The following is a 14,697-nucleotide window of genomic DNA, read 5'->3' as shown; positions in this document are numbered from 1 at the left end:
AGCGTCCGACTTCAGCCAGGTCACGATCTCGCGGTCTGTGAGTTCGAGCCCCACGTCGGGCTCTGGGCTGATGGCTCAGAGCCTGGAGCCTGTTTCCGATTCTGTGTCTCCCTCTCTCTCTCTGCCCCTCCCCCGTTCATGCTCTGTCTCTCTCTGTCCCAAAAATAAATAAACGTTGAAAAAAAAATTAAAAAAAAAATACTGAGAACAAACTGAGGATTGATGGGGGTGGGAGAGAGGGGAAAGTGGGTGATGGGAATTGAGGAGGGCACTTGTTGGGATGAGCACTGGATGTTGTATGGAAACCAACTTGACAATCAATTATATTTAAACAAAAATAATTTTTAGTTTACAAATAGTGAAACTGATAGTACCCAGGATAACTTGCGTCTGCTTTAAATGTGCCCCCACTCATTCTGTTCTCTTGATTTTAAGTGGCCTCACCTGTCCACTAAAAATGAGCAAATCTAAGCCAGGACAGCCCCCCCCCCCACAAATTGTATACCAAGTGTTATGTATAAGGGTACTTTTCTGTGAGAAGAGTCAGTAGATACAGTTAAATTCTCAATGAGGTTAAAGTTCTCTGCATGATAAGAGGCCACCATAGAGCCTAGGTTCTTCCAAATGCAGAATAAGTCAGTTTGGGCAGTTGTTTTCTTTTTCTTTTCTCTTTTTTCTTTTTTTGAGTTGAGATTATTATACGAGGAAGGTCGGCCTATTCACAATCCTGGGTAGGAGGGCATAGGAATTGTTTTAGCCTTAGTAATTGGAGCCTGGAGCAATAAATGAGATAAAGAACGGCTATTCTAGATCCTAGAACATAGTGATGCAAGATACAAAATTTCAGATCATATCTCGTGAAGAGAAGCACATTTCCATGATCACTGTCCAAAGGACCATCCACTTCAGCTGAAATTGGTACAGAGTAAACTCCCTGCCACCTGGTAGCTGGCTGATCACTCTGGAGACTGGTGCCATATCAGGGGCTCCATGTTGGCCCTGCTTCTGGCCCTCAGAAGATGGGGCATTCAGCAGTGGCTGTGGTGAGGTCAGCCTTGGTGAGTGGAGGCCCATGGTGCTGAGCACAACCTCCATCCCTGCCACTTGGCCACTTAGTTCTTGACCCCCCTGGGTTCTGACATGGCTGCTGGGGAAGAGCCTGATGGATATTTACCAAATGGGTATGCTAGCCATCAGAATATTAAACTTCTGCTCTGCTAAGTTCTTCTTTACTGACCAATCTCCTGAGACACATTTATCTTTGCATTCTATGCTCATCTGGACACATCTATCCCCCCACCCCTTCCTCACACCCCTTTGTCACCATTCTCTCATTGTGTTCCTTCAAAGTTTCTGACCATGCAGCCAATCAACTGGGCCTAAAATACACATCAATATAGACTTATATCTTTGGCCATCTCTCCCTTCAATAAAAATGAATGACCAGGAGGCCAGCTCGACTTTCTGCCTTCTGGAAGGATTTCCTTGAACAAATTTCCTATAAAGTTGTCCCCTCTTGGCCTGTGTGGTAGGTGGGATTCTAAGTACGGCCCTTCAAGATTCCAGTCTTCTGGTTATTCAGTCTAACACTGATATGAGCACTGCTGTGGTGGGTTTTGCAGACATACAGAGGCAAAGTGTTGGAGCAAGCCAGGCAGTCTGGAAGTTAAAAGACCCTTATCAGACTGACAAGGGATACACTGTAAGAAAAACATGACATTGTGAAGTTTTCTTTTAATGTTTATGAAAAGGTTGACATTTCCTCAACTAGTCACGTTTTTACTAATTTACAAAGATTTAGCGTACACAAAGGTGATGACGTCGCATACACACATGTATGAATTTTTTATTTTCACAAGTTCATCAATGCTGGAGAACGTTCCAGTTATGACTTTCTTGTGATTTATTTAGTCCTTCCAGGACAAAAATTGTACCTTTTTCTTTCAAAATACTATCAAAGACTGGGGCACCTGGGTGGCTCAGTTGGTTGGGTGTCCGACTTCAGTTCAGGTCATGATCTTACAGTCTGTGAGTTCAAGCCCCACATCGAGCTCTGCACTGACAGCGTAGAGCCTGGAGCCTACTTCAGATTCTGTCTCCCTCTCTCTCTGCCCCTCCCCTGCTTGCACTCTGGCTCTCTCTCAAAAATAAAATAAAAACACAAAAAAGTTTTTTGAATAAAAGAAGAAATACAATCGAAGATGAGAATGTAAGGATTTAAATCTGAAACATCCCTCAGCAGCAAGGGTATTTGTTCATGTTTGGTTATGCAATTTAACAGCAAGGAAATTTCACATATGAAATTCCAAATAATCCCTACGTGCAAGCTATCCACACAGGGGGGAAATCTAACTAACTCTAGTAGCAGGTGCTATAATGAGGCTTAATGAAAATAGGGGATAGATAGATAGATAGATAGATAGATTTCTTAAAGTCCTCATCATGCGTGGTTGTGCACAATTACATAGGCACCACGCATTAGTTTTCTTCCGGAGGAAAAGGACGTTGTGAATAATATAGTTTCATTTCTTGGGTTTATACTTAGATTGAAATGGAGTACGTAGGAAGAAGCACTTACAAAGTGGTAGAATAAAAACTTCTGAAAACCCACTGATGCAAAATGGCAATGAGAACACTGGTAAATGTTGTCAACGTTTCAGCACTCTGGAATTAACCAACGGGGCTGCAAAACTCGGAACGATGTTTATGCAAGAAAACTGGCTAAATCGCGATACTGACGGCAGACTTTGTGGTGTTTTAAACTGCCCTCTTCCTGACCTCCTCTCTTCAGCTCCCCAGTAGCCTTGAAAATTGATTCCCAGCTCCCTTTGCTCTGCGAGGCGGCAACCTAGCAGCCGCACTGAAGGGGAAGAAAGAGATTTAGAGCTTCCGCGAAGCTCCGTTTCCAGACGGTTGTCACTATTCGAGGTGCCTGGTGACTGCCTGGAAAGCACTGCTGTCAGGACTGTGCGTAATTCCGCAGTCTGAGAGCTCCCTCTGTGTGCACAGCCCCGTTCGCAACCTGATGCTCCTGTACCGAGTGTGGAAGAGAAGGGGTGACCCTGTTTTGATTTTATGAGCAATATTTCGTTTTTTAAAAAAAAGCTTATTTATTTTGAGAGGGAGAGAGAGAGAGAGAGAGAGAGAGAGAGAGAGAGAGAGAGAGAAGGGCAGAGATAGAAAGAGAGAGAATTCTCAAACAGGTTCCACACCGTCAGCACAGAGCCCGACTCGGGGCTGGAACTCAGGAACCGCAAGATCATGACCTGAGCTAAACTCGGCCCTTAACAGACTGAGCCTCCCAGGCGCCCCAATGAGCCACATTTCTAACTCTCCCCCAAGAGTAATGTGCAAAGCAGATTGGTGCTGGCACTTTTATAGCAAGGGCTTTTAACTTTTTCTCACGAATATTTGCTGCATTTTATCACGTGTGGTCTTCATCTATTAGGATGATCACATCATCCTCCTCTTTTACTGTTAATACGGTGTGCCAGCTTTTGATTTATTCCCTCTCCGCTCCAAATTCACACTGCTAGCCTGCTGGATTGAAAAATGTTCTGGTTCCTTTAAGTTTTCCTGTGGCGTCAGTGACCGAGGTCTGTCTGTAGGGGGCGCCTGACACATGCTGCGGGGCCGTGGGGGGTGGAAAGACGAGCTTGGTGGCGCTGGGGGGCTGGCACAGCAGGCTCCTGGGGACCCGAGGCTTCTCCAGCACCAGGCTCTGCGCCGAGGAGCTGCAGGCCCGCTGCAGGGAAGCGGGCCTGCAGCGTCCGGGGTCTGCAGCTTGGCTTACACCCCCCGGGAAAGTAATAATGTATCAGTCCTCCTGCCACACACGTGCCTGTGCACACCGCTCCCAGAACCCTTAGAGGGCGCATTTCCAGCGACTCCCAGAGGGCACATTTCTAGAAAGTTCCACGTGAGAGGCACCACAGCCTCACTGCCATTTTGCAGGTTACTGCCAGGCTCCGGGAACAAGGTCAGGATTTTAACACTCGGAGCGCGGATTCTTTTCCCTGGGAGCTCCCCCTGAACTCGGGAGGCGTGTCTCCCTTAGGTGCGGTATCTTGCTGGGTGATCGACCTCAGCTCCGTGGAAACCGTTCCTTGGCTTCTGGTCTCAGCCCGGGGGTGGGCGGCGTTTCCCTGGGCAGCGGGTGTCGGCCATTTTGGTGGTCAGAGAGACAGAGTTCCGCGAGGGGCTTTCCTCGTGGAACCGTCTCAGTGCTGGGGAGGGGACTCTTGTCCGGGGGCTTATGTCAGTCGAGAGTAGGGGTGGGGGTGTTTCCTGGCAGTGCACCCGAGCCGTGCGAGGGCAGCGTTTCCTCGGGCGCGTGGCCTCAGCCCCCAGATTCCTGCCCACGAGGGCCACTGCCTCAGCCTGTGGGAGCCTCTCCTCGGGGCTTGGCTCAGCCTGAGGGGGCACTTTGCCCTGGGTGCTCTGTCTCAGCCACGGTGGCGGTGGGCTCTGCTCGCATCGGGCTGGTCCCCGGGCGGGGGGCACGCTCAGTGCTGGGGAGGCTTTCATGGGTGCTGTGTCACAGCCAGTGGGGGTGCTGTTCCTCGGGTGTTTGAGACTGGAGTGAAAGTCGCCCTCGGGGGCTCTGTGTGAGCCGTCGGGGAGACAGCTTGACGTTGGGTCCCTTCTCGGCGCTGGCGGCTCGGGCTCTTTCTTGGGGCTCCCTCTGCCGCCCTCTGGGGAGCTGAGACTGTTGTTGGAAAGGTCCGTCTGTGCACAGAAGGGGGATTCCGCCTTGAGTGCTCCGCCTCAGCCCTGGCTGAGGAGGTGTCCCTTCTGCAGTGGGGGGACTAGGCCCCGGCTGCTGTCTCAGCCGTGGCTGCGGAGCAGTGTGGGGCTCTGTCTCAGCCTTTGGGGGGAGGTCTTCGTTGGGTGCGCAAAGGCACTCTGCGGGGAGTTGTTCTTCCGTGGATGCTGTGTTGCAGCCTTGGGCACGTAATTTTCCTTGAATTCTGGATCTAGTCTTGGGGGAGTTTCATCTCGCTTTTTAACTATCACCTGGGGCATCCAGCTGGGGACCTGGGTCCACAGTGTATGAGAGTTGGTTACGTTCCATACTCACAAACACTTGGTGTGCAGGCAGTCTTGAATCTCAGCCACCCTGCTGGGTGTGCAGGGGCCTCTCCTTAAGTGTGTGTTTTACGAGGTGCCTTTCCAGGTCTTTTAGCCACATTTCATTGAAATATTTGTATTTTGCTAAATTGATTTGTAGCCCTACATATATTTCTATTTCTGTGTATATTTAAATGTATCATTCTGAGTATCTTCTGCAGATCTGTTTTGCTTTGTCACCATCTCAATAGTGTCATTTTGATGAACAGATATTCTCAGTTCAATTAAGTATAATTGAACAATCTCTTCTTTCTGGTCAGTGCTTTCATTTTTTCAAAACCTTTCCTACCCTAAAGCCATGAAGGTAACGTCCTAGGTTTTATTCCAGATGTCCTCTTCACCTGATATCAATGTGGTGTGGATGGGACTGAGGTCAGAGAGGAGGCCCATTTCCCCGCAGGGACCGGGTGGACTTACCGAAGGGACCACAGTGGTTCGCGGGCCCCAGTGTCAGCCGTCTAGCAGCTGTTATTTCCGGACTGATTTCTAGACTCTCTAGGGTCTTGCACGGGTGTATCCGCCCACCCTTGCTCCAATCCCACGTGCTTGCCATGCGCCTCCTTTCCAGGAAGTCCGCTAGCTGGCGTCTTACCTCTTCCAACCTTGTTCTTTCTCTGAAAGATTGTCTCAGCCCTTCCACTCTTTACTATCAGCTCACTAATTTCCCCAAAAGGAACAAGATGGAGTTTTGAAATTTGAAATAGAAAGTTATTTACATTTTAAATATGATTACAATAGTTCCTCCTGGCAGAAATGACAATAATGACTTAATGAGTCTTGCAATCCGTAAAAAAAAATGTATTTCTCTCCGTTGCCTTGAGGCCTGAAACATCTCTCAGTGGGGTTTTTGTGTTATGCATAGTTCTCTGGGACACCTGTCATTAGGTGTACTCCCTGGGTTTTGATGTTGTTGACATTGTTTGCGATGGTATTTTCATTTTCTTTTTCTAAATATTTTGGTTATTACAGAGAAGTAGATGTGGTTTTTTTTTAATTTTTTTTTCAACGTTTATTTATTTTTGGGACAGAGAGAGACAGAGCATGAACGGGGGAGGGGCAGAGAGAGAGGGAGACACAGAATCGGAAACAGGCTCCAGGCTCCGAGCCATCAGCCCAGAGCCTGACGCGGGGCTCGAACTCACGGACCGCGAGATCGTGACCTGGATGAAGTTGGACGCTCAACCGACTGCGCCACCCAGGCGCCCCAGATGTGGTTTTTGATTCTTCCTCCTGAATACAATAAATTGGCTGTTGTTCACATATCAACTCTAATTGTTTGTATCCTTTTGGATATTCCATGTACAGAAAAATGTCATCTGTGAATGACAGTTTTGCTTTTACCTTCGCACAATTTATACTTGTAATATTTTCTTGGCACTGTTGCAGTTTTTATGACCTCCATATATTTTTGAATAGATAGTAGACGTCCTTGTCTGGTTTACAAACTTAGGTAGAAAATGTTTGGTATATCGTCATTAAGTATTGTGTTTGCTATAGGATCTTGGGGGGTGAATACTCTCTATTAAGTTAAGGAAACTACCTTCTATTCTCAGTTGCTGATAATTTTTAAGCATCAGTAGCTTTTGAACTTGGAACCATCTATAAAATTAATAATGGAAACTTTCCTTGTTTGTTTTTCTAAATACAATTGGACTGATCACATTTTAAACCAATGTTGCCTTCATGAAATACACTACATCATAACATGATGCATATCTTTTATTTTTGTTTGCTAATCTTTTGTTTAGAATTTGTATATGTGTTTTCAGGAAAGGAATCTTGGCCAGTGGTTTTCCTTTCTTCTATGTCCTTGTTAGATGTTGGTGTCAGGTTTATACTTGCATCATAAAATGAGGTGGGAACTGGTCCAAGAGTTTATGTAACACTGATATTATTTCCCCCTAAATTCTTGGAGTACTCATCAGGGAAGCCTTCTGGATAGGAAGTTTTTGTTTATTTTTAGTTTTTTAATTTTTTTTTAATTGGATAGGAGGTTTTTAAATTTTTTGTTAATACTTTTACCAGATACAGGAGTTCTAAGATTTTGTCTTTCTTCTTTAGTAAAATTTTGGTAATCTTTATTTTTCCCTAAGTGTCTCTATTTTATCTCAGCTAATACAATGGAAGGTGCCAGGCAGGAGCCTTGAGAAAGCAAAGGACGGGTGGCCCCTGGGTTGGCTTGGAATCTGTGCTGCTCAACCCTCATATGGTCACTTTACTCCAGGCCCTGACTGTGAACATTTTGAGTTCAAATGCAATCAAAGGTTTATATTCAAAGTTAAATGCAGTTAACATCTTGCAGTTCGAATGGTACTAAAGTAGTTTTCAGGGGATGACAGTTCTCAGGGAAAGGGATTCACACTCACCGGCATCACAAGAGATCTGCTGATAAACAAGCATGTCAATGGCAGGGTGACAGATGTAGTCGGGGTGATGGAAGTCGTGCTCAGCAGACTGACACGCTCTTCCCTAGTCACTCCTGTTCCTGGATTTCTTGACTGAGCTCCAATGCAGCGCGTGAGGCCTCACAGCAGGGATTTCGGTGACCTTCAGTTCTTGTTCTGGCCACTCTTGATGTGGCCACCCCCGCCTCATCTCAACACGTTATTCTTTTTTAATTTTTTAATGTTTTTATTTATTTTTTAGACAGAGAGAGACAGAGCAGGAGCAGGGGAGGGGCAGAGAGAGAGAGAGAGAGGGAGACGCAGAATCCGAAGCAGGCTCCAGGCTCGGAGCTGTCGGCACGGAGCCTGATGCGGGGCTTGAACCCACCAACTGTGAGATCATGACCTGAGCCGAAGTCGGACGCTCAAACGACTGAGCCACCCAGGCGCCCCTCAACACTTTTATAAGATGGTCTGTGCCCAGCAAAGGGATTTTCATGACCAGACGAAACTGAAGGCTGCATGCTAGCAACCCCTGGAGAAGGCATCAGTACTACCAAACCCTCCCACTGCTCCTGGGACTCTCTGGGCTCCAGATCCCTTCTGACTCCCTCCACATCTTCTCTTCCTTACCTTGGCCCTGAGTTTTTGCCACAATTATAGCTCTGTGAAATACTGAATAAATTAGTACGAGTAGAGCATTTAGCTGGCTGGTATGAAATGCTCCATGAAAATAATTCTCCCCTTTTGTACTTCTCCTTAATGGGAACTGTCAATGATTCAGAAAAGGAATTTGTCCCCAGTTCGTTCCAATATGATGGGGCAAATTTGGGGGTTACCCTTAAATGAGAAGACCTTTCAGCTAGTCTGTCATACCAATACGTGCCAATTGATCTGTGAACAATATTGAGAAGTGCCCATCACAGGGCTCCTAGATGGACACATTGGACTCTGTGCCATTGGACACGCGTGGATTAAAGATTTCCACCTCCTGTCCCCTCACCCTCGACGAGGGGCATTCTGTAAAGACTCGGCCAATATCGATAACGTTGTATTTAAATCAAATATGGAAAGGAAACTGAATTATTTCCCCTGAAAGGGTTGACACAGAATGTTATTTACTTTGTCAGCGAGGTAATCATGTATTTATTTAATTCTGGCTGAGGGGTTCGCATCCTGCAAGTGAGCTGATTCATCGTCTACAATGTTTGCCTTTGGACTACGCTTGTAGGATAGCTTCCTCCCAAGCTTCCTCCATTTTCTCCCTAGAGGAATGGAAAAGAGGCTGGGGCTCCTGAGAACGGAGTGTTTGTGGGGGCATGATAAACCTTGGCCCTTGAGAAAACTCACATTAACGATGGAGAGGCATGTTGTATACACATATGTACAATGCAGCGTCAGCATGGTTGCATTTTTTTAAGTTTATTTGTTTATTTTGAGAGAGAGAGAGAGAGAGAGAGAGAGAGAGAGAGAGAGAGAACCAGCAGGGGAGGGGCAGAGAGAATGAGAGGGAGAAACCCGAGCAGCCCTGTCTCAGGGCTCTGTCCCACGAACCGTGAGATCATGACCTGAGCTGATATCAAGGGTCTGAGCCACCCATGCACCCTAGTTTGGTTGCATTTTTGTCATTAATGGGCTATGTTTCTTGACGCTTCTCAGGAAATGATGACCGATAAAGCAGAGGAGTCTGCTGTTGGGCCCGAGAACCAAATGAAACGTCATGGAGAACCCATGACTTCTCCTCTGTGTAAGAGAAGACTGACCGTGGCAATGCTGTCAGTGATGCCGGAAGGAGAGGGAGCATCCGAGGCCGGGGGCTCAGCCGTGTGTTTGGAAGATGGTGAGGATGCCTGTCCCCCACCCCCTTCCTGACCTGCCCCAGTGCAGCCTGGCCTCTGGCTCCTCCCTGCCGGGGAGCAGTTCCCTCAAGGTCATAGGCTTTGGGTGACGCTGCCCTTAATTTCTCATCCACATTAGGCACAGGTGTTCCCGCTCTCCTTCATGGAAACCTTCCTGGATTCCCAAGCTCCACACTCAACTGCTTTCCTTCTCCTTATTGAATATTCCTTTTCTTTCATTCTTTTTTGAGTCTTCTGGCTCCCTCTTAATATTGTACTCCTTCCTGGATGCCACCATCGGGATGTCCCTCTGCCCACCGCCGCCTCACTCAGCAGGTCGCTGCACTAGCTTCTGACCTTACAGCCTGCTCTCCCACTTGACCCTCCTGACCCATTCACTGCCCTGCAGCCCGACTGACTCTGTGAGCACGGAAATCCGATCCTGCCACGTCCATCGCGAAACCCGCCACCAACTCCCCCGAGCACTCAGAACAGAATCGGTGCTCCCGACGCTGGTCTACACGCTCTGCAGGACCCGGGCCTGCCCTCCTCTCCTGCACGCGTCCTCTGGGTGTCCTCCTTGCTCTCTCTGCCTCTGTCCTTTGCTCCACGGCCCCGGCTCGTCCCCTCCTAGGGCCCTGCACTGGCTCTCACGGAAGCCAGAAGTCCTCCTCACGTGCACAGGCCGCCCTGTCTCCTGCTCCACGGGTCACCTCCTCAGAGGGCCCTGCCCCACCGCGGATCCTGGAGGCACCCCCTCCTGCTCTCTGTCACATCCCTGATGTCTTCCTTCCTAACACGAGTTCAAACTGTATAACTCCCTTTACCCATTTTGCACATACCGTCTGACTTCCCCATGAGGATGTAAGTTCCACAAGGGTAGGGATTGTTTCTGTCTGTCTCGTTCACTGCCGATCTCCCAGCATTTGGCTCAGTGCCTGGCACAGAGGAGGCTGAGTAAATGAAGGAGAGGTGTCAACATGACGTAGAAAATAATTCATCTTCCGAGACAGAAAAGACAGATGAGGAAGATCATTAACTGACTGGGAGTGTTAGTGATGGAGTGCCAATATCAGGCATGCTGACATCAAGTGGCACGATCAGCTTTTTACCTTGTAAACGGCATCAAAGGGGCATTAAACCATGAGTGCCAGGGCCCCGTGAATGTTTGTTTACTGGTTGTACTGTCCAACTACATTTCTGTATGCACGCAGAGTGCCAAGAATGTAAGAGGCTTCTTTGTTCTGTTATTTTTCCCGAAGTCCAATTTTCAGGTCTGATACATAGATCCGGTGTATCCTCCTGCTATGACCTAAGAACTTGAGAGACTGTGGAGCACGTGGATGTCCATGCGGGGTCGTTGAAATGCCTGCCATTGCAGCTCCGCACTACACTTGGTTTCCAGATGCACCTGTCGTTCACAATATCCACAGCAGGCGAGGGAAAAGTGGTCGATCCCTACTGATAGCTTCTTGTCAAAATCCGTTCACCCAGAGCCTGTGAATATGGCAGGAGATGGTATTCTACACCGACCAATTGGACTCGCTGCCTCGTGACTTAACCCGTCTCAGCAAAGGTGGGCCGAGTCACAAACCTGGTAGTAATGCACTGGCGGGAGGAATCATTACCATCCGTCTCTCTACAGATGATCCCAAGGTCACCGCAGTATCTGTGCTGGAAGAAGGGCCAGGGAAACTGCCAAAAACGATGGAAATCACTGCGGAAATGAAACATCAATTGAAGAAGGAAATTCAAAGATTTGGACAACGTAAGTAGAATAGGAATTTTCCTAAGTGAAACCACAGGAAGTCTTTCTCATTCTATGAGCTCAAAGTTTTTTTAAGTTTACTTATTTTGAGAAGGGGGGGCAGAGAGAGGGAGAGAGAGAATCCCGCAGCCTCTGCACTGACAGTGCCTGGTTGGATCTCATGAACTGTGGGGATATGACCTAAGCTGAAATCAAGAGTTGGATGCTTAACCGACTAAGCCACCTAGGCGCCCCTCTCATTCTGTGATTTAGACTGGATTCCACAGAGCTCTTACGGCTTATCCTTTCCCAGAATTGGGTTTTCACATAATTTAAGACAGTTCCTCTTTATTGTGACTAAAATGTCTCAGTACTTTGTTCTTTTTTAATCTCTTAATTGTTTATTATTCATAAGGGTTCCATGGGTAGCTATGTTTCGGTGTCCGGATAGAAGCGTGTAAAGCACAAGCACTATGTAACATTCTAGCCCTTGAATGATTGCTGAGGCAGCAGATACACCAAGATTGAGTTCTGCCTCTTCTTTCTACTTTAGAAATAGTGACAGTTTTTTTTTTCTAAATATATCCAGAATATGATAGAGTCTTCAAACTGCTTGAAAGAGTGCAAGAACCTCTGGAATTGCGGCAAAAATTTTGTTGCATTTTGCAGGAGGAAGGCAACAAGGTGGGTACAGAGAGAAACTCCAGTATGTTTCACAGCAGGGCCCAGGTTGGTGCTGGGCAAAGGGTGGGGACAGGACTGCCTGGCTTTCTTAAACCCTGGCCCTCATTCAGAGTTCATGCTGTCTCTGCAGTTATTTAGATTGATATTATCTGATCTGCCTCATTCTTCCAAGCTCAATAAGACTTCTATTCACAACAGAATTTCAGGTGGGTGTGGACCATCAACCCACACTCTTTGTATTTCCTACATTGTCTCTTACCATTAGGGTCCATTTTCTATTCCCATGTAGATTGGAAGCTTCTCTTTCTATTCTTCACAGAGTCTCCATAATTATGGGTTCTTGGATATCTTTTGGCTAGTGACTTGTTTCTTTGTTTTCAGATTTAAAAGACAAGACTTAATAAGCCACCTTGAGACAGTACTAGAAAAATTGGAATCAGACCAAATTCTCAACGAAGATAATCCCCCCGCAAATTTATAATCCTACTAGTGAAATGATCAATAACAAACAAGAACAAGATGGCTGCCTTAGAATGGAACACGATATTGTTGATGCCTCCTCACGTGTATTAGTTAAGACAATTGTCTTCTTGAGGCTAAGAAAAAGAGTTGGAACTTAAATGTTATAAATTTCTGTTATTAAAAGCTGGGCATTTTCCCTAAGTATTTGGTTTGAACAGATGATTTATTGTGTGTGTGTGTGTGTGTGTGTGTGTGTGTGTCTGTGTTTGCCTTCCCCCTGAAATGCGGGACCCCCTGAAGTCATCAGGTTGCACTGAATCCTACTCCTCAGCGGGTCCCAGGCCTGTAGCTGGCATTCATAACTGTCTTGTCCACTAGCCGTTTCTTCTTCGTTTTGCCTGAGAGCTGTCTCAGCCTGAGGGGTCAGTGGGCTCCTCCTGAGGGGAGGACTCACACCTTAATTACAGATGGACCTGACCAGTGGATGTCCTCACTGAAGTGAGTTGTTGTAACTTCCTTTGACTGGAGTCAGCACCGTGAGAGCGCCGGGAGACACCCAAACCTCGCCGACATATTCCTCCTCGGTGTCTTGGGTCGTTGCGAGCCAGTGTCCTTACCACTCGGGTTCCGTCTCCCCACCCTGTGCAGGCGCCCCGTGTTTGCCTGACGGTGGGGAGAGACGAGCATCCAGACTGACCGCCGGGCAGCGTCTGTTCCCATTTCAGTGGAGTCAGTGTAGGGGCTCTGGTGGAAAACAGTCCTCCTTTGGGAAAAGACCTCCGGTGCGGGGACGCCTGAAGCTGTGGGGACAGGAAGCAAAATTTCGCTACTGGATGCGTGGGAGTGAGAGTGAGCGGAGCCCCTCACATTGCCATCCCTTCAGTAAGGAAGACGTGATCACGCCTCCGGGAGGGACAGCTCGCTCTCTTGGCAAATGAGGGAGAGCGTGACAGCCTCTAAACTATATTGTCCCAGCCCCTCTAAACTATATTGTCCCAGCCCCTCAAGGTACCGTCTCCAAGTTAGAACCAAAACTGAGGCTTTGAAAGATCATTCTACGATTTCTTTTTTTGAAACTTCTGCTTGGGGATGATGAGGCAGGTCATAACCCTAGTGAATTCCGTGAGCATGTGCCCCGAGAAGCAATATCCTTGTTTCTAAGTGATGCTGCCTGGAAATCCATGACAGGAGATGAGGCATTTTCTAAGTCCGTGAATGTTGGGTTTCTCAAAAATCGATGGGTGGGAAGGAAGATCCATCGGCAGAACAGAGGTGCAGCTACCTTTCCCTGAGGAAAGAGACCAAAAGAATCAACCTGCCACCTGGTAGCTGACTGACCATGTGGGGGAATGGTGCCATATTGGGTTCTCGGTGTGGGTCTGTGTGACTGGCGCACAAAGAAGTCAGCAGTGTCTACACAACAACATCAGTCCTGATGCGTGATGCCCCATTACTACTTGGAGGAAGAGGGGTGCCTGTAAGGAGCTATGGGTGTGGTCCTGGGAGCTCAGAGTGGCCTCAACTGAGAGACATAAAGGAATTGGGGACCTCACTCCTACAACCTGAAGAAACTAGACCTGACAATGACCTGACAGGGCTTGGAAGCAGGTTTTCTCTCTTGAGTTTCCAGTTAATGACTCAGCATGGTCAACAACTTGACTTTAACTCCATGAGCCCCTGAGCAGAGAAACTCATAGTACCTGCCTGGAATTCTGAGCTATGAAACTGCTTGAGAATACATTTGTGTCATTTCACACCGCTAAATATGGACAAATTTATTATGCAGAATTATAATATTAATATGGGTCTCTTATAGTTTGCCAAACCATAAGGGACTCTTAAATACAGAGAACCATTTCAGGGTTTATGGGGAGTGGGGAAGAGGGGAAAATGGGTGATGGGCACTGAGGAGGGCACTTGTTGAGATAATCATTGGGAGTTGTATGTAAGTGATGAACCATGGGATTCTACCCCAAAAACCAAGAGCACACTGTATACACTGTATGTTAGCCAATGACAATAAATTGTATTTAAAAAATAAAAGAAAAATAATATGTACAAAATGCTTGTATATTGGGAAGTAACAACTGCAAATCACACATGATGTGTTTCTTTTCCCGTCAAGTGGTCACAGGGACCTCCCATGTATGTGGCCATGGTGGATCCTCAGAGAACATCTTTCTTCTGGGCCCTACTCCAAGCTAGCACGTTTTAAGGTAACATGTCAGTGGGTCATAGAACCACAAAATCACAAAACTATAAACCATGTTATCACCAGCATCTGATAGGCCAACTCTTTGCTATATGTCTCTTTTTGAATGGTAAGAAGTTCAGATTTACCAACTTGCTGTTCACCATACAAGCATAATTGTGACATGCCCCCAGACTACTATATCGCTAAGCATTTCACTAAATTGCAAAGCCTCTGGTTTTGTGAGAATTCTTTCCTACG

The 14,697-nt window shown here is 47.1% G+C and overlaps 1 protein-coding gene across 1 annotated transcript; it reads left to right on the top strand.

Annotated features, from left to right (window-relative positions):
- Positions 1–3,890: 3,890 nt before the first annotated feature.
- On the top strand, positions 3,891–12,446 carry LOC125157643 (integrator complex subunit 6-like). The gene is made up of 5 exons (XM_047844566.1): positions 3,891–3,979; positions 9,174–9,354; positions 10,998–11,120; positions 11,689–11,783; positions 12,165–12,446. Exons 2-5 carry the CDS (start codon positions 9,177–9,179, stop codon positions 12,168–12,170), a joined length of 402 nt encoding a protein of 133 aa, XP_047700522.1. The 5' UTR covers positions 3,891–3,979; positions 9,174–9,176; the 3' UTR covers positions 12,171–12,446.
- The last annotated feature ends 2,251 nt before the right edge of the window (positions 12,447–14,697 follow it).

Source organism: Prionailurus viverrinus, chromosome X, assembly GCF_022837055.1.
Source record: "Prionailurus viverrinus isolate Anna chromosome X, UM_Priviv_1.0, whole genome shotgun sequence".
NCBI lineage: Eukaryota > Metazoa > Chordata > Mammalia > Carnivora > Felidae > Prionailurus > Prionailurus viverrinus.
This window is presented reverse-complemented; position numbering and strand designations above follow the sequence as displayed.

Bases quoted from the DNA above. Each gene is read 5' to 3' on its own strand.
- LOC125157643 (XM_047844566.1), top strand. From the start codon at position 9,177: ATGATGACCGATAAAGCAGAGGAGTCTGCTGTTGGGCCCGAGAACCAA. The intron at 9,355-10,997 runs GTGAGGATGCCT...GTCTCTCTACAG, and splicing joins AGCCGTGTGTTTGGAAGATG to ATGATCCCAAGGTCACCGCA. The intron at 11,121-11,688 runs GTAAGTAGAATA...AAATATATCCAG, and splicing joins AATTCAAAGATTTGGACAAC to AATATGATAGAGTCTTCAAA.